Below are 23,691 nucleotides of genomic sequence, written 5' to 3'. Positions count from 1 at the left end.
CAAATAGGAATAGTGCTTCCTCCAGACCCAGCTATACCACTGCTAGGTATATACCCAAAGTTTGTTCAAGTACACAAAAAGGACACTTGCTCAACCATGTTTATAGCAGCTCTATTTGTAATAGCCAGAACCTGGAAACAACCCAGATGTCCATCAACGGTGGAATGGGTACAGAAATTGTGGTATTTTTATACAATGGAATACTACTCAGCAATCAAAAAGGAGGAAATCATGAAATTTGCAGGCAAATGGTGGGATCTAGAAAAAATCATTCTGAGTGAAATATCCCAGAAGGAGAAAGGCAAACATGGGATATACTCACTTATATAGACCTATAAGATATGATAAACATAATGAAATCTATACACCTAAAAAAGATAATCAATTGAGCGGACATGGGGTAAGATGATCAATCCTCGTTTAGAAAGACAGATGGGATGTGCATTGAACGTATGACAGGAGTCTACTGAGTGCATCTGAAAGACTCTAACTAGCAGTGTTTTCAAAGCAAAGACTCATGACCAAACCTTTGGCAGAGTACAGGGAATCATAAGAAAGAAGGGGAGTTAGTCTGATGGGGAAAGGATAGGAGCTCCACAAGGACCAAATATCTGGGCACAGGGTCTTTTCTGAGACTGACATTCAACCAAGGACCATGTATGGATATAACCTAGAACCTCCACTCAGATGTAGCCTGTGGTAGCTCAGTAACCAATTGGTTTCCCAAAGTGAGGGGAACAGGGACTATTTCTAACAGGAACTCGATGACTGGCTCTTTGGTCTCCCCACCCCCGAAGAGAGGAGCAGTCCTGTTAGGCCACAGAGGAGGGCTTTGCAGCCAGTCCTGAAAATACCTGATAAAACAGGATCAGATGAATGGGGAGGAGGTCCCCCCCATCAGTGGACTTGGAAAGGGGCACAGTGGAGATGAGGGAGGGAGGGAGGGAGGGACTGGGAGGGAATGAGGGATCGGGACACGGCTGGGATACAGAGTTAATAAAATGTAACTGATAAAATAAAATAAAATAAATAAAAAAAAGAAAAAAAAATTATGTTTATATTAATTACAGTTTATTCATTTTGTATCCCAGCTGTAGCCCCCTCTCTCATTCCCTCCCAATTCCACCCTCCCTCCCTCATTTCACCCCATGCCCCTGTCCAAGTCCAATGATAGGGGAGGTCCTCCTCCTCTTCCATCTGACCCTAGCCTTTCAGATCTCATCAGGCCTGGCTGTATTGTCCTCCTCTGTAGCCTGGAAAGGCTGCTCCCCCCTCAGGGTGAGAGGTGATAAAAAAGCCAACCACTGAGTTCATGTCAGAGACAGCTCCTATTCCCCCGAACGCACTTGGCCACTTTTATAACTGCTGTTGAAACCCCTCTCCTGCTCCAGTCTCCTCTTAACCATACAGGTGTGAAAACTGCTAGTAGAGTTCTTTGTGGTAATACTCATCTGTGCATGCTCCCCAAGAGCAAACAGAGTGGAAGAACAATCACAATGGTGAGACACACCTTGACCCCTAAACTAAGCAAACCACTCACAGTGTAGAGGAAACAAGTGCCATTTCAGGGAAACAGGACTCATCACTTTCTGGCAGAATGCATCAGACAACTTATTTCGTTTCTTGGCACTGCCCTTCCCTGATCTGAACAATGAGGTCCGTAGTATTTCACAGTGCTCTAGTGAGAATGGAATGTACCTGAGAAGTGTGGATATATTTGCAAGTCAGTTTCACTGTATACAGTTGATATACGGGAAGAAGTTAGAAGTGTTGGGTGTTTATGTGTTTAAAGATTTGGAGAGGCCTCTGTAAACATGTTCTCATGCACATGGACCCAGTGGAGAGGGCGACTCAGCACACTCAGCTCTCCTATGAGCCGTCTCACAAGATGCATTTGTGAAGTGGAAGTTCCTGGTTTCTTTGGAAACTTAGTTGTGTCATGTGAATATGTTTTTGTTTTGGTCCCAAGTGTGGGATGTGGGGATGTTTTCCTTCTGCAGAAAACAGCCCTTGTGGAAATGTTTGTCAGACGGAAGATATGTCATTTGAGAGGTGTCGTTTTGTGATCTAGAAAGCATCCTTGCTTGGACTCTGAGAATGGATAAATAGAAGCCCACGGACAATGAGACAATGCTTTTTGCATCTCTACACTGTAAAATGGTTTGGATCGCTTTGCTGGTGTTTACAAAAAGAAAGGCTTAGGAGAACTTCTCTTGCTGCTTTGATGGAGTTTCTACAGCAGCCTCGTTCCTTTGGGCGGAGTATGGCTGCTTTGGCAGAGTAGTTCCACATCTGTTGCTGTGGCGTGCTGTTTGCTGCTGCTGCTGTGGTTTGCTACTTGGCTGTTTGACTGAACTGCTAGGATCCTGGTGAATGAGATTGGTATGTCCCGAAAGAACCCAATTACCTTAATCCATGGGAAGTAACTAAAAGAAGTCTACAGCTCCTTTCCCTACCTAAGGTGGGGGTTGGGAGGTTGGAAGGGAGGTAGAGTCCTTTAAGAATCATAAAGTAAGTGTTTGGAAAATCTAAGCCTACACACTTGTCTTGTTGGTATTTGTGATTTTTAGAACATTTACTTTGTAGCTACAAAACAGAGTGCTGGAGAGGCTGGCATTCCCTCTGAGCTACCGTGGGTCTTCTAGTTCGGTGGCCTGACTAAAGCCAGGAGCCTGAATCACTTTACCGCAATGCAACTCTTCACAAAAGAAAGCAAATAAGAATAAATTTGAATCAAGTATCCCTATCACTCACTCTAAGATTAGCTCCTGGTCAGCCCACGAAAATTGATTATAAGAATTGATGAGAGTTAGGGTAAGGGTGCATGCATGGAGGTGTGAAAGCATGCCCGGTGACAGCGATGAGATTCACCTGACCCTCCCAAACAACATCTACTGCTAAATCATACGACATGAACTGACATGTGTTCCTTATGGACAAGGAGCCTGTAAAATGAGTAAATGTTTTTCTATGGTCTGGAAGTAGCATAATTACCTCTCTGAGCACTTTGACATTTAAATTTATAACCAAGCCTTCAACCTTTTTTTCCAGAAGTAACATTATTTTTCACATGAAATGAGAATATGATGAATAAAGGAGCCAGTCTGTTCAAATATTAGGAGCAAGAGATGCAATAGCACTAAACTGCCCATATCAAACACCAATAAATACCAGCCTTAGATTTGAAATTGCTGAAAGATGTGTACACTGCTCACTAAAATTTAGAGAGCAAGTTGATTAGAATATCTTCAAGTGAAAAAATATTTTCTTAATTTTTAAAACATTTCTTGAAACAAGTTCTTTTCCAAGGTTTGCTAATATAACACCACAACTGTGTGCAATTCATAGAGTTTATGTATCCCATGGCACCATAATCTTGTTTATCTTTTTCATTTCCTTACCATCTAGATTCTCCAGGTCTTTGATTTTTCTTGACAGAATCACAAAAAGGCTTCCTAGTCTTCAATGAGTAAATCTATTTATTTAAAAAAATGTAACTAATTTAGCATAATTAAGCAAGGTGCCTCACTCATCAAACTTTCATTTTTTCTAAGACTTCCTTCTCATCAATCACCAGGAGACCTGTGTGTTCAGTGGAAGTTGTGTTTCCCATCCTTTGGTCTGTCACATCTGGTGACAATTGCAGAGGCCCTAGCATGTGTCTCTCTATACCTTGTCTCACAGGCCGTGGATTATTCACAAAGTGTGTGTTTTTAAATGTCCTGAAATCAAGAGTGTAATTTTTCCAAGAATATATTTATGTGCCCTTGTAAAAGAGCTATAGTCATTCCTTTTGATTTCCTCTCTGTGTGAGTGTGTGTGTGTAACCAAGGAGAAATCACAGGTAATGAGCATAAAGGTTTTCTTTTACTCACTTAAAGCCTTTCTTATAAGTGCCTTTTGTTTATTTAGTTGTTTATTTTTAATATCAAATTTCTTGGTACCTCTTGTTTTTTTGTTTCTTTAAATACTATTTAATTCTGATTTTATATTTTCATGTTCTTCAGTCAAGATTTATGTCAGATTTTTATTGTGTTTAAGTCTGTTATTGGGACCTTCTCTGAGACTATGGTTTTTATCTTAACTCTCTTCCTAACAGGAAAAAATATAGCATTTTCGTTCTATATTCATATTATGCAGGAATCATATAGTACCTGTACAAGTGAAGCTTAATGTAGTCACACATCTAGGTATTTTCTGGCTCCATTATTTCTCTCTTGAATTTATGATAATATTCAGAATATTGACCATTTTCCTCTAAATATTTAATACTGCTTTCTTTATATGCCCATACAAATATTATTTATTTTATTTATTTAAAAAACAATGTTTTGGGACATAGTAAGGATTCATTAATATTACTATTCAATGGATGAAAGAAAAATTAAGAGAAAAAGATTTCAGGGCTTTGGTTAAAATGCTGGTGATGTTATCAATGATAGTTAATGATATTTCTTAATCTTTAAATATAAAATGGGTCATGATGCTTATTTCCCTTACTAGCTAAACAAATTAACACCAGACGGGAAAAAAAGCAATGACCAATAAATTAGTTAAGTGTTTACTGAAAGGAAGCGTAGTCTGTCACGTCCTTCAAATGGGAGAGGCAAGATGCTTGAGCATGTCTCTTTTATGGAATTAAATTTCTACCCAGTTTCCCATTAAACCCAAGGGTATGTGAACAAGGTGACTGTAATTGTTTGGCACTTAAAAACCCTGCTCTGCTGTTCATTGAATTAGAAATATTTTTAAAATTTGATTTTATTTAGGGCTATACTGATTTTCTCAAAATAGTATTTTTGGTACATCTATCTATCTTTAAGAAGTGATGATTTTTTTGTATTTTTCTTTTTATTAATATTATCATTTATTACAATTTATTCAATTTGTATCCTGGCTGTGGCCCCTACCTCATCTCTTCCCAAACCCTCACTCTCTCTTCTCTCCCTATGTGTTTCCCCTAGTCCACTGATAGGGGAAGACTTCCTCTGCTTCTGTTTGAACCTAGCTTATCAGGTATCATCAGGACTGGTTGCATTGTCTTCCTCAGTAGACTAGCAAGGCTGTACCCCACCAGGGTTAAGTAATCAGAGAGCCTCCCACTGACTTCATGCCAGAGAAAGTCCCTGCTCCCCTTATTAAGGAACCCCACTTGGAGACTGTGTCTATGGGCTACATCTGAGCCAGGATTTTAGGGTTTTAGGTGTTCTCCATGCATTGTCATAAAGTACCTTGGTGTGACTCTAACCAAGTGTATGAAAGACATGTATGAAAAAAACTTCAAGTCTCTGAAGAAAGAAATTGAAGAAGATATCAGAAGATGGAAAGATCTCCCATGATCATGGATTGGTAGGATTAAAATAGTGAAAATGGCCATCTTACCAAAAACAATCTACAGATTCAATTTAATGCAATTCTTTACAGACACAATTCTTTACAACACTTGAAAGAAAAATTCTCAACTTCATATGGAAAAACAAAAACCCAGAATTGCTAAAACAATTCTGGATAATAACAGATCTTCTGTAGGTATCTCCATCCCTGATCTCAAGCTCTACTACAGAGCAACACTAATAAACACTGCATGGTACTGGCATAGAAACAGAATGGTGGATCAATGGAATCGAATAGAAGACCCAGATATAAACTCACACACCTGTGAATACTTGATTTTTGACAAAGAAACCAAAACCATACAATGGAAAAAAAACTGCATCTTTAACAAATGGTGCTGGTCTAATCAGATGGCTACATGTAGAAAAATGCAAATATATCCATATTTATCACCCTGCACAAAACTAAAGTCTAAGTGGATCAAAGACCTCAACATAAAACCAGACACACTGAACCTGTTAAAAGAAAAAGTGGGCAAGAGCCTTGACCTCATTGCCACAGGAAACAACTTCCTGAAGAGAACACCAACAGCACACACTCGGGACCTTATGAAACTGGAAAGCTTCTGTAAAGCAAAGGACACTTGTCAGAACAAAACGACAGCCTTTTGGGAAAGGATCTTCACCAACCCTATATCTGACAGATATATCTTTATATATCCAGAATATATAAAGAAATTAAGAAATTAAACACCAACAAAGCAAGTAATCCAATTTAAAAATGAGGTATAGAGCTAAACAGAGAATTCTCAACAGAAGAATGTGGAATGGCAGAGAAACACTTAAAGAAATGTTCAACATCCTTAGTCATCAGGGAAATGCAAATCAAAACAGCCCTGAGATTTCACCTTACACCCATCAGAATGTCTAAGATCAAAAACTCAAGTGACAACACTTGCTGGACAGGATATGGAGAAAGGGGAACTCCCCTCCACTGATGGTGGGAATGTAAACTTGTACAATCACTTTGGAAATCAATCTTGCACTTTCTTAGATAATTAGGAATAGTGCTACCTCAAGATCCAGCAATATATTCCTAGGCCTATATACAAAAGATGTTCAAGTATACAAGGACATTTGCTCAACCATGTTTGTAGCAGCTTTATTTGTAATAGTCAGAAGCTGGAAACAACCTAGATGTCACTCAATGGAGGAATGAATACAGAAATTGTAGTACATTTACACAATTGAATACTACTCAGCTATTAAAAACAAGGAAATCATGAAATTTGCAGTCAAATGGTGGAAACTAGAAAAGATCATCTTGAGTGAGGTATCCCAGAAGCAGAAAGACACACATGGTATGTACTTATGTACTCACTCATAAGTGGATATTAGCCACATAATATAGAATAAACATACTAAAATATATACTCCTAAAGAAGTTAAACAACAAAGACCAACCCTAGGGAAAATGCTCAATCCTCATTCAAAAGGACAAACACAATAGATATTGGAAGCAGGGGAAGACAGGGAACAGGACTGGAACCTAACACAGCGGACCTCTGAAAGACTCTACCCAACAGTGTATCAAAGTAGATGCTGACACTCATAGCCAAACTTTGGGCAGAGTGGAGGGAATCTTATGAAAGAACTGGTTGATATAAAGACCTGGAGGAGACAGGAGCTCCAAAAGGAGACCAACAAAACCATAAAAACTGAGACTGGGGGTCCCAAAAGAGAATGATACCCCAATGAAATGATGATTTAAAATGAGCTGTAGAATGCTCAGAGGGCAAATTGAAACTAGGGAGATACTGAAGTTCTACCATGTGCTAAAATAACATACATGACATGTATCATCCTTTCCTCTTAACACCCACATGACTAAGTATTGATGTTTCTGCTCTCCAGATGAGGATACTGAGGCTAAGACTAGCCAGGTGTTAGGAGATAAAGGTCAGATCTGAAGAACTGAGTTTGACTGCAAAGCCCTTTTTTTATATCTGACATCTTTAAATCACTGTTGAAGTCAGTAAGATGGGAAATAATTAGACATAAGCTTTGTCACCAGTCAGTGCTGCTGACCAAAGACAAAGACAAAGACACTTATAGAAATCCAGTATGGGCTAAATTATCTGTATTCTGTCTATATTATCTCATTATTAAATTATGCCAGCTCCTCTATCCAGTTTCTGCTATGTAGTGAGTTCTGTGTCTGAAAATTTATATTTTCCAAAGGAATATTAAGAATTCTATCTACTGATAATTGAGTATGTACTGTGAAGTCTCACATGAATTAAGTCTTTCAGGCTGATTCTCAAAGTGTCCTGTTTCTGGTGGGGGAAGAGCCCGTCTTTCGGTGTTCTTACTCAAAGGTTAAAAAACACCTAAAGAAGCTAAGTAAGGAGGACGACCCTGAGTAAGATGCTCAATCCTTATTCAGAAAGGAAAAGGGAATAGGCATCGGAAGAAGGAGAAAAGAGGGAACAGGACAGGAGCATACCACAGAGGGCCTCTGAAAGACTCTACTCAGCTATTAAAAACAAGGAAATCAAGAAGTTTGTAAGCAAATGGTGGGGACTAGAAAATACCATCCTGAATGAGGTATCCCAGAAGCAGAAAGACACACATGGTATATACTCACTTATATTAGACATATAATATAGGATAATCATACTAAATCTGTACACCTAAAGAAGCTAAGCAAGAAGGAGGACTCTGGGTAAGATGTTCAATCCTCATTCAGAAAAGCAAATGGGATAGACATTGGAAGAAGAAAAGAGGGAACAGGACAGGAGCATACCACAGAGGGCCTCTGAAAGACTACCCAATAGGGTGTTAAAGCAGATGCTGAGACTCCTAGCCAAACTTTAGGCAGAGTACAATGAATCTTATGAAAGAAGCAGGAGATAGAAAGACCTGGAGGGAACAGGAGCTCCACATGGAGAGCAACAGAACCAAGAAGTCTGAGCCCAAGGGTCTTTTCTGAGACTGATACTCCAACCAAGGAGCATGCATTGATATAACCCTGCACAAATGTAGCCCATGGCAGCTCAGTCTCCAAGTGGGTTTCCATAGTAAGGGAAACAGGGACTGTCCGACATGAACTCAGTGGCTGGCTCTTTGATCACCTCCCCCTGATGGGGGAGCAGCCTTACCAGACCATAGAGAAAGACAATGAAGCCATTCTTGATGTGACCTGATAGGCTAGGGTCAGATGGAAGGGGAGGAAGACCTCCCCTATTAGTAAACTAGGAGAGAGGCATGGGATGAGATGAGGAAGAAGGGACAGGATTGGAAGAGGATGAGGGAGGGGGCTACAGCTGGGATACAAAGTGAATAAATTCTAATTTTTAAAAAATGTTAAAAAAAAAGCTACCTTTCGATTTCCTTCAGGACCTTTCCAACTTATTCCCAAAGAAAGAAGAACCCACTACTATGGAAGATGTCAATATGCCTTCTCATTTGATGTTCTAAATATGCCCCAGGTCATGATAAATGGCTAGGCAGGTTAATAGCCTGGCTTCCACCAGTGCCTGCTAACAACTGCCTTATAAATATTCAATAGAGACATTCTGTGTCTTTCCAAGTCTATTGTCTAAGATAATGGCTGCAAACAGCATAGAGTAAAGAGAACAGTCTTGTATTGTGGAAAACTGCAAGAGAATCAAGATGACCTGTACTCCTCAGTGGGCCATTGTCACCCCAAAGAGTACAGAGGTCTTCTTTTGAAAAATTTTAGTTCTAATGGTAGTTAGCAGTACATCTTGAATAGTAGATTGGGAAATCTAAGACTGAATTTCAAATTTTCAAAGTTTTTCCATTAGGAATCCAGTTGTATGAATTTTGTGGAGCAGAAGAAAGCTAAATTAGCCAAGTTTATACCCTCTGTTTTATTCCTATTCCTGTTTTATTCCTTGACATCACAAATGCAAAAGGCTCTCATTACATCTGAGAACTAACAAGAACTGAGATTTCTTAATATTGAAAGATTAACTTGAAAAGATCTCACTAGAAGACACAAATGGTTATTGCTAACAGGAGATATTTTTTATTCCGTCTGTGCCTGGCTAAAATGTGCCTGTGTGCAACATCTGGCTTAAAAAAAAAGTTAGGAGTTTAAAACCCTTGATCAAAATGAAATATTTCTAGTTTTTCTTCTGGTGATATACAAGCATGGCTTATTAGTATTGTATTGAAAATGTTTAGTATTTGTATTGAAAAGGATAGTATTGAAAATGTTTTCTCTCAAAGAATATTTGACTCGCAGTTATTTAACATGGTACATCCACACTGAAATGAAAGTAAAGAGGGAATAGCACTTTTTTTACCCTTGTCTCCACAATGTTTGAAACAGAAAGTGCTTCCCTGACATATTTCACACTTTTTTGAGAAAGTGTTCACTGTGAAATCGATGGTAATAAATTTTACCTAAGTGTAGTTAATTTTCACCATACTCACTGTCAAGCTAGTAACATAGTGAAAATGTAAATGTTTCCTCTTGGATCAACGGAGTTTTAATTTCACAAATAGCTGTTTGCCTTGATCTGTGCACCCGTGGTGGATTTGAAGCCTCTGCACTCAAGGGGACTATTCTGGAAGGTGCCCTGGCTTCACTTGATGCATGCTGTTTGCTACATTATGGCTACAGTCAAGTCCCTCAGGAGGCTTTTCTGTGGAGAAATTTTACACAAATTGCTTACCTTATTATAGAGCATATAACATAAAAAGGGCTTTTTAGAAAATATGCATATGATTTCTCTGTGACTTTTCAAATGTTACACAATTGTTGAAGGACTGAAATTTACCTGCTCCCACCATGAAAATGAGAATAATTGAGGATTAAGCTTTAGCGTGGCCCCAGCCTCTAGATGTCCTGGGTGCAGACTCCCTCTTCCCTTGTGTGGCCTTGAGTTTACAAGAGATTTTTGCAGCCAGAACCTGTGGCCTAGATTGTTTATGTCACTAAAAAAAATAGTTTTTTAATCTAACTTTATTAATTTTAGCCATGGTGTCTTAACAGAACAGCTTTTTAAGAAAAAGCTATAGAAAAAGACTGTTTGTGGCTTAGTTATAAAATCAAGCTGGAAATAACTTCCATGGGTGGCCTTGCTATTTAAAATACACCCCAGATGATATTATCACCACTCCTAAGAGCCTCGGCAGCTGTTGTTATTAACAAAATTGCCTCCCCCTGCCTGCCCTCCTGTGTCTTCACAGCTTTCCTGAACTCAGAGAAGCAACTCTAATGACTGTGGCATATTCCATAGTCTGCCCTTCAATAGAGACCAGACTGGAAATCACCCATTATTAGAGTAATCTATGGGCTCCTTTTCATCTGCAGCCAATACACAGGGTTTCTCTCTTGTGGGCACAAAAGCCACAGACCTGTTATAAAGATTGTAGAAAGGAAAATGAGTCTCTTTCTTGCTGAGATCTGCTTATTTTGTAATCATTAAAAACAAAGAGGACCCCTTTTGCAATTTTGACTAGCTGCTCCATATTTAAACACTTGTCACAACTCTATCTCTTAGGGTATCGTATTCTACAAAGGATAATTTTGGTTTTGGTCTTTTCTTCCGGTATGTGTGAGTTTTTGGAAACATGCACCAACCCTTGAAGCAGTAATATTCAAAACAGAGTAGAAAAAAAAGAAAAAAAAACTCAGACAAAGCTTGTTACAAGGGTATATTCCTGAGTCCCATCTCCAAGCTACCGACAATGAAGTCTGGGCTGGGGCTAAGAACCACAGTGTCTCCTGCACTCCTCTGACAGTAAAGAGCAGAGCACTAAGCCTGGGAGATGACTCAGCAGATAGTGTTTTCTATGCAAATGTAAAGAAAGGAATTTCGATCCCTATCATAAATGCCTTATGGACGTGGCAGCCAATTTAAAATCCCAGTCAGTACATGGGAGACAGAGGCAGAGCAAGCTAACTAGACTAGCTGAATCAATAAGCCATGTGTTCAAGTGAGAGACCTTGCTAGAATACATAAGGTGAAGAGTGAGCTAGGGAGACACCTGATATTGACACTGCCTAACTCCATACGCGCTCAGTGGAACATAAGCATTCCTATGCACATTTGTGTGAGCGCATTGCAGAAACCAAGAAACTACCTATTGTAACCACCTGAGAATTGCACGATGTAGGTAGTGTTAGCGCAGGTTTGCTAATATTATCAAGTCCAAGATCAAAAGAATAACAGTCAGACTGCTTGGAGAGAATAACCACTTGGAGAACGCTGAGAGTGTTATGGAGTAGGAAGACCTGGGTGTGTTCCAAGACCTGTTGCTAATGCTCTGACCATGTTGTGGGACTTATTTCCACAAGTCATGTTTCCAGTATGCAAGTGAGATAATTACTCCACCTCCTACCATGCCGAAGTTCTGACCAATCTGGGGACACACTTGCAAAATAAGCTAGTTTCTCCATGGGGGAGTAGTTATATAAATAACATTTCCAGAAAGCAAATGCCAATAGAAAGCTCAGTATTTCCTCATGTTTTATAAGAATCTCCTTTTGTGTTAGGTGACTTGTAAAACCACTTCCTTGGAGACATTCCCCATTAACTTTCTATTTTATCCTTATCCTGTTCAATTCGTTTTTACAAAGATGTAGAGATGCCAGATTAAAGGTCTTCTTTCAAACACCTTCTAATGGGTATCCTTGGAAGTCTCAGTTCCCACACTCAGAACCTATGAGGTCAACCATATTTGGCTGGATGAAAACTGCAACCAGCTGCCAAGCTAGTCTAGGATGTTGTGTGGGATAAAAGTCAAGTTCTGCTGAAAAGCCCTTCCCAGTAGTAAGTGACTCAGTGTGGGCATCTCTGTGCTAAACAACAGAAAGCTCTAACATGATACTTTAAGATTAGGAATTATACAAGGAAGCCTCCTTGCCCACTATCACTGAAGATCTCTCACAGTTTTACTCACTTTACCTTTGCCACACACCATAGAGCAACATCATATTGAAATGATGCCCCCAGAGATCCAGACTCCTTGCAGCTTGGCTTGTCTGAGACCAAGAAAGCACACCTGTAGTTGAACACAGTGGGCTTATGCCTGTTTCTGAGAACAAGAACACCCATGGAAGGTTCTGAGGTTTCCCAGTGATAGGGTGCCAAGAAGGATCTAGAATTTTGGGATTGAGCTAAATTAAGGGTTTGACAAGGCTCCAGGAAAGAGGATGTTTATTAAGGATTATTAGTGTGCTATTGGGAAGTGGAGACAATCCCACTCCTGAGTATCTTGGTAATTTGTAGCTTTAGGGAGAACAGATTCAATGAAGACTCGCTGGAATCAGCAGAGAAGCAGTTATCAGTCATATTCCTCAGGAAGGAGTGTTTGGGATTTGGAGGTTTGCACAGTGATCTTGTTTTTTCTGAGCTTAGATGCTATTATAAAGTGTATGGTTTTGACCCAGTGTGTCACAAAGGCAAAGTGACCTAGTCTGATACTTACATTACATGAAATAACTTAGTGATCCAGGAGGACTTCTTTACTAATACCTTTACTTCCCGGAAATATCAGGCTAGTTCCCAAGCTACAGAAGATTCTGTTGCTGCTGCCACCTCCTCTTACTACTGCTGCTGCTTTCTTCTGCTTCTCCTCCTCCTCTTCTTTCTTCTTTCTACTTCTTCTTTTTTTTCTTCCTTATCTTCATCCTTCCCTTCTCTTCTTTTTCCTTCTACTTCTCTCCTCTCCTTCTCTTCTACCTCTTCCTTCTCTTCTTTCACTTTTTTCCACCTCTTTGTAGTATAAAATCAATTATAAAATAGTATGTTATTTTCATGAAAAAATATTTCAAATTCTTCTTATAAGTGCTATATTCAGCACTTTTCAGTTTCTCAGTTGTCCTGATCTTAAGCGTATGTCCATAGCATTTAGAAATGTATTTGGAATATCTGGGGTCTTAGGAATAGTAAAAATAAAGTTTTTTCCCCCTGGAAGCACTAAGTCTATGGGAAAACTGTAAGGAAGAACAAAAGTAATTAGATGTATGTCAAGGTCTGTGTATGTGAGAGAGAGTGAGGGGAGAAGAAGAGGAAGAAGAAGAGAGAGAGGGAGAGAGAGAGAGAGAGAGAGAGAGAGAGAGAGAGAGATCAGACTTATTTAAACCTCTTTGTTCTCCTAGAGAGGCTGTAGTTATCCTGGATAACAACCAAACCCCAACAAAGCACACTTAATTTTTTTATGCATTATGTATGTGGGTGCTGTGCATCAATTGTATTTGTTTACTCCTCAGTACTGACTAAAATTATGGTAAACAGCAACTAATAACCTAGAAGGATCTCCTTGCTTTACACTGTTGGGAAAATATGTGGAATGTAAATTATAGCAGGAAACTCTATGCAGCCGAGTTTGAACAGCTACTTCCTTGAAATCTGTCAGAAATCTGCTGTCAGCTCTGGTTACCCTCAGAATCATACGGTTTAAAGTCTTCAAATATTTCACTTTTTCATACAAACATAGAATTGGGCCAGATTTTAGGGGATCATTATTTTCCAAATGCCCATCTGTAAGACTGACTACTCAGTCAAAAGGTGTGTGGAAACACCCAATTATTTCACAGGCAAAGGGGAAGGCTGAACTTGAGCTTGACATCTATCACTATATTAATACTTTTGTTTTTCTGCAAAAAAAAAAAAATCTGACAAAATTTCAAAAGGAAGAGATATTTGGTTACAATTTGAGGGAACAAAGTCCACTGTGTCCTGAAAGAGATGGAAACAGACCATGAGGTGGTTGGTCACACTGTATCTAGTCAGGAAGTTAAATGCTGACTTTTTTTTTTAATTCAGCCTTGTAACCCAGTCCCTGGAATGGCACTGCCAACCTGCAGGGTGGGTCTGTCTTACTCAGCTAAACCTCTCTAGAGACACCCTTACAGACATGAGCTGAGACTTGTCTTTTAGAAGACTCCAAATCCAGTCATAATGACATTACAGACTAATCATGCCAGTCACCAAAGCAGGAAGGACAGAATGCCCCCACTCTTTACTTTTATCAATCTTTGTAATGCAGAGACCTTTATGGAGAGCCACTGCCAGCTATTCTTTGCCTGCTGATTGACCTTAATTTTTTAAGAAACCTACTTTATTTAGGGTTATTAAACGCTTCTACCTCCCTTCCAATCTTCCAACACTGGGTAGGAGGGAAAGAAGGTTAGTGGGAGTAGGGGGTGGAGTTCTCTCTGCTATTTCCTACTGGGTAGGGTTTTAGGGTTCTTTTGGGGCAATACCAATATCAGTCATCCAGAAATCCAGAAGTCCAAATCAGCAAACAGCAATAAACAGCCCCAGGACAAACCAGCAGCAAGCAGTCCTCCTCCAAGCAGCTGTGCCTTCTTCCTCTGGGCTGTCACATTTATACCCCTCAAAGTCCTCAGAATTCAATGAATTCAACCTGGCAAAGACCACAATCCATACGAGATACCTAACAGGTATGGATAAACTAACATTTCCCCAAACTTGGAATTTTAACAAAAACATGTTTACATATCATAAAGCAAAACATCCGCAACACCTTCTGCTTTTAATCTAAAGTTTGTCATCACTAATAGCCACATCCTCTGGACAATTGGGAGTCACATAGTCTGTTCTGTAGTGTCCGTTAGGTGTTCACCATAGAGTCTCACAAGTCAGAGGCATCGCAAAACAGAGGTGAGAATGTCCTTGACAAGCTCCTCCGCTGTCAAGGTTAAGTGCAAATGCTCTTGCTTATTTCTTTTCTACTTTGAGAATAAGTATTATAAGAGCAAAATTCTCCTCTGATCACTCTTATAAAACACTTTTGTGTTTGACTCTCCAAGGACTAAGTGTTGGACATGTTGTTCTGTACTCATTTCTCAAGTGTCAAGAGAGAATTGAGTTTAAAGGCAGGGTACAATATCTAGCTAGATGTGTTAGCATTCAGCAGTTTGGGGGAAACCCCAGATGATTTGCAGGTTTGCAAATTGTCCAGATCCATGATGAAATTCCAGACTGAGGAAATCGTTAAGCGCATCATGGCATGAGCTTTCTCCTCAGAGGTGAAATATTTTGGGTCAATTCATTCATGTGCTCCATACATTTGAGATAACCAGGAGCTGCCTGAATAAGTCACAGACATATGAAGTTCTGGCTTCTAGTCTTAAATCTACCTTTGATGGAGTCTCATATCCTACCAATGTGCACAATCAGTGCCTTGTCCCAGTGTCACTACTGTTGTCATTCTCTTTCCCTCCGCATCAACCCATGCTCAGGAAAGGGACGTAAATTGCCCCCATCTATTCCTAGTCTTTCTTTCAGTTGCAACAAGATGTATGTCTTTGTTCTGACCCTGTACTGTGCTATGGATCCTGTCCCTTCACAGCCTCATATGATATGGCAACTATTTTTATCCTATGCGTTCAATTTTGTTTTGACTAAAGTCTCCTTCAAAATAAAACAAACTTTCCAATGCTTTTATATTAAAAATTATATACACTTTCATTTGACTGAATGGCCATTCTTCTGTTGTTTGTAGCAAAACCTTTCCTCCTTGTCCTCATTCCCTCTCTCACAGTAGCCTGGATCTCACCTGGAGCAGCTGCACAAGACTCTAGATTCTCACAAACCACCCAAAGACCTACCTACAAGTGTTTGTATAGGCCAACCCAGATGAACTCACTCTAACCCTTTTCCTTTTTAAAAATTCATATTGATCATTTAAAAGTGATTTTTTTTTAAGTCATTGAAATCTTGAAACTTTACAGACAATCCCAGACTTGCTGCAATAATTTGACTTACAATTTTTAGGCATTGAGTAGAAACTATATTTAGAATTTTGAATTTTGACCTTTTCTCTAATAGTAATATCTAGTCCTAATTAATTCTCTCTCTCTCTCTCTCTCTCTCTCTCTCTCTCATTCTCTCTCTCTCTCTCTCTGTGTGTGTGTGTGTGTGTGTGCCTCAGTGCTGTACAGAAGAAAGAAGCTCTTAGTAAACTTCAAGATCATGGTAGTCTACAATGTACTATGTTGCTAAAATAGAAGGTTCAGTAGGTTGGATACATTCAGGGCATTTTTTACCATATGAAATTTTCTTCTTATATTGAGTTATTTGATATATAACACCCATCATAAGTGAAAGAGCATCTCTATTTCTTCACAAATTCCTTTTTGTGAGGTTTTAATCTCCCTCTTTGTTCTTTTGTTAGATTCCTTTCCTTATACTCCACTACTAAGGGTTAGTAGATATCATCTTTGATCTCTTCATTTTCTATTTCTTGAAGTTTCTAAAGATTCTTAACTTTGTATCTCAAGATACAAAATTACTGTATATATCAATAAGAGTTAGTAGATATCACCTTTAAATTCTTCTTCATCTATTTCTTTTTTTATTTTTTTATATTTATTTTTTAGTTACATTTTATTAAGTTTTTAGCCCCTCCGTATCTCCCTCCCTCATTCTCTCCCAATCCCACTCTCCCTCCCTCATCTCCTCCCTGCCCCTTTCCAAGTCCACTGATAGGGGAGGACCTCCTCCCCTTTCATCTGACCTTGTTTTATCAGGTATCTTCAGGACTGGCCTACAAAGTCCTCCTCTGTAATCAAAGTCCTCCTTAGTAATCTTAGGCCTAGCAGGACTGCTCCTCCCTTGGAGGGTGGGGAGGTCAAAGAGCCCACCATTGAGTTCCTGTCAGAAACAGTCCCTGTTCCCCTTGCTAGGGAACACAGTTGGACATTTGCTCAACCGTGTTTGTAGCAGCTTTATTTGTAATAGCCAGAACCTGGCTGTTTCCATTCAACAGAGGAATGGATACAGAAATTGTGGTATTTTTACACAATGGAATACTACTCGGCAATTAAAAACGAGGAAATCATGAAATTTGCAGGTAAATGGTGGGATATAGAAAAGATCATTCTGAGTGAGGTATCCCAGAAGGAGAAAGACACACATGGAATATACTCAATTAGACCTATAAGATTTGATAAACATAATGAAATCTATACACCTAAAGAAGATAAACAAGAAAGAGGACCTGAGGTAAGATTATCAATCTTCATTTAGAAAGACAAAAGGGATGGACCTTGGAAATAGGAGAAAACAAGTAACAGGACAGGAGCCTACCACAGAGGGCCACTGAAAGACTCTACCTAGCAGTGTATCAACCAGATACTGTGACTCATAACTAAACCTTCAGCAGAGTACAGGGAATCATATGAAAGAAGGGGGAGTTAGTATAACCTGGAGAGGACAAGAGCTCCACAAGGACCAAATATATCTGGGAACAGGGGTCTTTTCTGAGAATGATTCTCCAACCAAGGACCATATAACCTAGAACCTCTGCTCAGATGTAGCCCATGGTAGCTTATTTATTTCTTGAAGTGTCTAGAGATTCACAACTTTGTATATCTGGATAGATATACAAATGAGATTGCTACAATCCCAGTGCCAATATTATGTCTTTTTCCCTCATTTATTTATTTTATTCACTTTACATCCTTGTAGCCCATTACTTCCTCCCATCCCAGTCTTACCCTGTCTCCCTCCCCTGTCCTCTTTCTCTCAGAAAAGGGGAACTCCCTTTCCCATCCATCCCAGCTCATCAAGTTGCATGAGGACAAAACATGTGGCCTGTCTAGGCAGTCCCACCAAGGGAAAGTTACCTAAAGGCTGACAAGTAAGTCCATGTCCAGTGCAGTCCCCACTTCCCTTACTAGGATACCAACTTGAAGCCTAAGCTGTCTATCTGTAACATCCCAAATTTACCCTGCCTACAAGATGTGCAAGGATAAAGATAGAGCAGAGAATGAGGGGATGCCCAACCAATGCCTGGCCCAACCAAAGACCTACTCTATGGGAGAGTATCGACCCCTGATACTATGATGATACTCTGCTAAGTTTGCTTACAAGAACCTTTCAGATTTGTCCTCTGAGAGGTTCTACCCAGCAGTGCCTCAATACAGATGCTGAAACTCACAGCCAAACATTGGTCGATACATAGGATGTCTTGGGGAGTAGTGTGAGGAAAGAGAAAAGGACCCAGATGTGACAGGAGCTCCATTAGAAAAGCAACAGAGCCAATTAACCAGGGCCCAGAAGGGTTTGCTGAGACCGAAGCATCAACCAAGGACCATGAACTGGACTAGGCCCCCTACATACATGTAGCAGATGGACAGCATAGGCTTCAGGTGGGTACTCTATTTTATAAGTTTTTGTTTTTATTTTATGTGTGTGGGTGTTTTGTATGTGTGCCATGTGTATGTTTGGTACCCACATAGGAAATAATAAAGTATTGGATCCCCTGGTACTGTAGTTACAGATGGTTGTCAGCTACTATATGGGTTCCAGGAATCAAAATTGGGTTCTCTGATAAAGCAACAAGTACTCTTAACCATGGGGCCATAATACAAGTCTCTTAAAGACAACAACTTATTTCATAGTTCCTCATTATTCTGTATGGGCTAGAGAATGTGGTAGCCATATTTTGATTTTGAATAAGTGAGAAAGAGAGAGAGAGAGATGATAGATAGAGACAGACAGACCAGACAGGCAGGCAGGCAAGCAGATATATGATACAGATAGGCAGGCAGACAGACAGCAAAAGAAAATTAAATCAGGCATTCAAAAATCCAGTAGAAATTGGCTGGGAATGCCTTTCTGTGTCATTCAGCTGAAGCTCCTGATTGAGTCTTGAGCTGAAAAAGGTAAGGCTTCCAAGTAAAGAACAATTCACAGGGTAAAGATAACCCCATCACCCTGGGGGCTCATGACATCCACAAGGAACCAACTGGGTTAGCTGAATCAATCAGTTGGAGTTCCCAGTTTGAACTTTCTGTATGTGAATGAGCTTCCTATGGCAGAACTTCTGGTTTTTCTCTTTTTCTCTGCAAGCTCATTTGTATGACATGGATTGTATGGTATGGATAATACCAGCCTCAAAAGGAAACAGTTTACCTTGTAGCCATCGATTCTCAAGGGCATTATGGTTTTACTCATAAACTTTTTAGTTGTTTTCTGTTCTCCCTGCCACAGAGCAGGAGAGGTGCTAGATCATTCCAAGACAAGGGACCTTTTAGGACACTTTGAGACAAGCACATTTGGGTCTGAAATGGAAAAAGCAGTTGATCTTTTCGAGACATCCTCTCAATGAGCTTAAATAGTATGTGACAGTTTACCAATATACTGCACATTACATCTATTTTCTCTTTTCTTTCATTCTTCCTCTCTGGTCTTCTTAGCTAGCTTCTAATTATCTTTATATTCTCAACTGATAGTATCTTAATACATTCACATCTCTTAGAAAAAAATAACACTAATTTTTGCTGCTATTTCTGTTACTATATTTCCCTTTAGTATTTCAGATCCCCATTCTGTTGCCTTCTTAGTAATCTTACAGCAGCATTAATCATACTATATTGTGATTGGCTACTTCCCTTCATATTTTACTACTCTCACATTGATTTTCTAGTTTGTGAAGATATTTGAGTTTTTACTTCTGTTTAAAATAACCAAAACCCTCTGCAATTTTCTAATGAAATGACAAGTAATGATGAGGATAGTGGTAATGATAACGGTGGTGAAAATAACCTCATTCATTGAAATGTGTGCTAAGATCTTTCTAAATATTTTTGTTATAATCATATTATTAATCTCATTTAATGGGAGAATAAACTAAAGCTGAGAGAGGTAAGGACCTTGGCCAATAGCTTATGAGTGCAAGAGCCAGGATGAGTAGAGCCGTGGAATAGCACTCCAGAGAACAAAAACAAAAGAGAAAATATTATTTGTGTCCTAATTCTGACTATAGCCCTGTTATTCTGTGTAAAACAGCCTAGAATAACAATTCCCACTATTCATAAGTTTATTTTTGTTCTCTTGGATTTTCATCTTTGAATAAAGCACAGTTGTTCCACCAAGTTAACCTCCTAAGAAGGAAAATAAAATGCAAACATATTTAAATAGCAAATGTTATAAATGCTGAAACATACAGATGCAATAAAAAGTAGAAAGAGAGAATATAAAAGGTGAAGGAACACCCAGGAAATTTAGGTTGGAAGACGTAGTGGTTGACATGTGCTGAAGCAGTAAGCAGCTGAGTACGTGTAGGTGAAAATATGTCGGTATACCAGGGGTGTTGCAGGGAACGCAACATGCTCTTATCACCTTGTTTTATGGCAAAGGGGAAAATGAGAAGAAGAATCTTGGGCTAACATTACTGCTCACTCATGATTTCATCTCATAGTTGTTACCTTATAAGTGTCTAAGGACCATTAAAAAGCAAGACAGGGAACTTCAAGCTGACCTAAGCTTCTCTTGCTGAATTCAGTACCTTGCATGTTAATCAGTGTCCTCCAACCACACCCAATCTTGTGTGCGAAGATACTGAGAGGCACCATCACAATAAGCAAGTATGTGGTGGAGAGATAGGAGAGAAAGAGAAGGGAACGGTGTGTGCACTATGAAGAGAGGCAAAGCTGGAGACTCCGGGTGATAAGGATCAGGCTGGTGTGAGTAGCCTGTGCTGCCACCTGAGGCCGTGGTGAGGTCCCAGCCTGTGTGGCTGCTGTTGCTGAGGGCCATGTCTAGGTCTATGACCCTACAGAAACAGAAGTCTGTCTGTGTGTATGGCCCATGTTACCACCAAAGGCCATACAGATGGTCCTGTCGGGGCTGCCTCCTGGGAGTACCTCAGTGTCCAAGAACTGCACAGACTTCTCTCCATCTCTCACAGCTGTGGCACTTGAGAGAACCAGCCATGCCCCTTGTCTGGGCAGTGTGGGAGAGCTGGCCTGGGTGGAATGAGTATGGCAGAACTGACCCTACCCCTCACTGTGTAGGCGGGGGGTCAGAAGAGATGCTCCTGCTTCTCATAGGCTACAGCACCCTGGAGATCAGGAAAATGGCTTCCCCTGGACAGCATTTTAGATCTGGCCCTAGTGTTGTGGGCATGGGGGAGCATTCCCTGAGGGTATGAGTTTGTGAGATCAGGCCTTGACTTTTAGCCAGGGCAGTGCTGAAGAGCTGGCCATAGTGGCATGGGTGCAGGAGAACTAACCCTGGTGGCACAGGTGACAGAAGCTGGCAGGCTGAACAACACAATTACTACTCAGGCCTAATTCCAGGGCTTTGAGTTGGCCCACCTCAACATCTGCCCCATCTCTGAATTGCTAGACACATGAAGGGGCTGGTCCTATAGAACCAAACCTGTAGGATCTCCATGGCACAGGGCAACAACAGGATATCCAAGAGGTGGCCCCGTGAGGATCCAGTGTTGATAGTGTAGCAGAAGCCAGAGACCTCAAAATAAACGAATAACTCATTACAATGAATAGTTGTGAGTAATGCTCTTTGGGCAAAAGGGTATACTGTGTGATATACTGTGACACACTGCAGCTTTCACGGTGAGGTATTTGATTTATTCATTTTCATGTTGCTTTTTTCTCTTTTGTTGTTTTTATTTTTATTTTTTGTTTCCTTTGGGGAGTTGCAAGAGTGGAGAGTGGATATGGAGGGATGGGAAAATGAGCAAGATTGGGATGAATGATGTGAAAGTCACAAAGAATCAATACTAAGGTAACAAATACTTATATAGTTGGCTCAACAAGTGCATCAAAAATGCATATAGTAGTATTCCTTATTTTATGATCCTCTTTATCATTAAAATAAGAGAATTTAAGATCTCATTAAGTATGATTAAAAGTACTCAGTGTAAGCTATCCTAGAAGCTGGAATAAATAGCCCTATGTATTTGGCTTATAAAATGGTTATGTCATTTCAATGGCTGTCAGTCTATTACTGTGCTCTGGGAGGAGATGTGATGGAACAATCAGATATCTAAAGACCTCAGAGCTCTGAAGTTCTCCACTGGCCATTCTTCATCTGATTACCCATGAAACATGGATGTTTTCCAGGTCTTCAGATGCAGGTCTGAGAATGGCATGTACAACCTCTGCCAAAATTCTGTTGGCCAGAGCATATCACACGCATCTACTCCAGGCAACCAGGAAATGCTATTTTCCTGTCCAGCCAGGAGAAAAGTAAAAAAGATCTGGTGAGCACATAGCGTTGCCTTTATCACATCCTTTATTCCCTTCATTAGTCTATTTATTCTGTTGTTTTGAAGGTTCAAAGGCTTCCTTTCAAATTCTAAACAGACTCACAAAAGGTTGGTAGAGAACGCTGAGGTTTCAGAAGTAACAGTCCTCTGAACTTTACCCTTTTTCATTGGTCAGCACTTTCTGCAGCTGTCCAATTCAAAACCTATTAAAATTTGTGTAACATATATCTCTGAGAATACGTATGTTGGTTCTTGCTTCTCTCGCCATAGGAAACAAACCTCTAGGCAGTTTCTCCTTACAGTTCTCTTATAAAGTTGTCCAAAATAAGTCATAAAATATCTTTTCACATAGTAATGTAGATTTCATAGTTTAGAGAATAAAAAAGAATTATGGGAAATTATGGTATGATAATTGTGTTTCCACTATGTTTACTTGTGTAGTCTCTGATATCAGGTAGTTCTGTACCCATACCAGAAAGACAAACACTTTGTTGATTCTATAATGAGCTGCACAGAAGTAAAATTATATTGTTCTATCAGAAGCATAGTAAACTTAAGCATTGTTACTGTTGTCATGAAGATTAAAACATAGACATGTACTCTAAAGGTGAGAGTCCACCAGAATCATAAGCTCTGGGAAATGAGATCTTATTCACTGACGAATCTCTAGTGCTTTGAGTAGAACCTGCAAATGGTAGAGTTTGTAAGTATTAATTGTAGAATGACTAGAGCTCAAGCAACATACAATGAATCACCCTGTATTGAAACTAAAGTAAAGAAATATTCATTAAGACAATGATGACTTGATGGAGGTGTGAAGATGATCAGAACTGTAGAGGATATTTAAGTGGTCAAACTACACAAGAAGAAAAGAGAAGAGAAACCATGCAGAATGGAATGTGTGGGGTGCAGTGGGAAAGAAGGCTTGGCTCTAACTAAAGTAGTCAGTTGGTAGAACATGAACCAAGTATGGATAATAAACTTAGAAACACCATCTATATTTGTGTCATAGTCCTTCCATTTATGCAACACCTAGATAAACCACTTCCCTTAGCCTAATTTTAGATATATAATTTGGAAAGTGTGTGTGTGTGTTTGTGTGTGTGTGATACATGAATTGAATAAAATAAGAAAGACGAAATAGGTTTAAAACCTATCAACTTAAAGAGTGATTTAAAAGATGGCGTTATTATTATTATTATCAATAACTGCAATGTTCTTGATGGCCTTTCTATTCCAGTGGTTTTTACAGAGTGAGAAAATAGTTTATAGAATGACTTCAAGCCTAAAGAAAAAAATTAGAGAAAAACGAAAGCTACTGAGTGTT

General features: G+C 39.6%; 1 protein-coding gene across 4 annotated transcripts in view; it reads left to right on the top strand.

The window, feature by feature from the left end:
- Window positions 1-23,691, top strand: part of Cpq (carboxypeptidase Q) — a 568,473-nt gene that overhangs the window by 499,175 nt on the left and 45,607 nt on the right. The window contains exon 9 of one of the 4 annotated variants that reach the window (XM_060393017.1): window positions 17,874-17,984. The exons of the other annotated variants lie outside the window; for them this stretch is intronic. Coding sequence (XP_060249000.1) covers window positions 17,874-17,974 — 101 coding nt within the window. The 3' untranslated portion in view covers window positions 17,975-17,984. Of the gene's footprint in view, window positions 1-17,873; window positions 17,985-23,691 lie in introns of those variants that run through there. 4 annotated transcript variants of the gene reach the window in all.

The sequence above is a fragment of the Meriones unguiculatus genome, chromosome 1 (genome assembly GCF_030254825.1).
Source record: "Meriones unguiculatus strain TT.TT164.6M chromosome 1, Bangor_MerUng_6.1, whole genome shotgun sequence".
NCBI classification, from domain to species: Eukaryota; Metazoa; Chordata; class Mammalia; order Rodentia; family Muridae; genus Meriones; species Meriones unguiculatus.
This window is presented reverse-complemented; position numbering and strand designations above follow the sequence as displayed.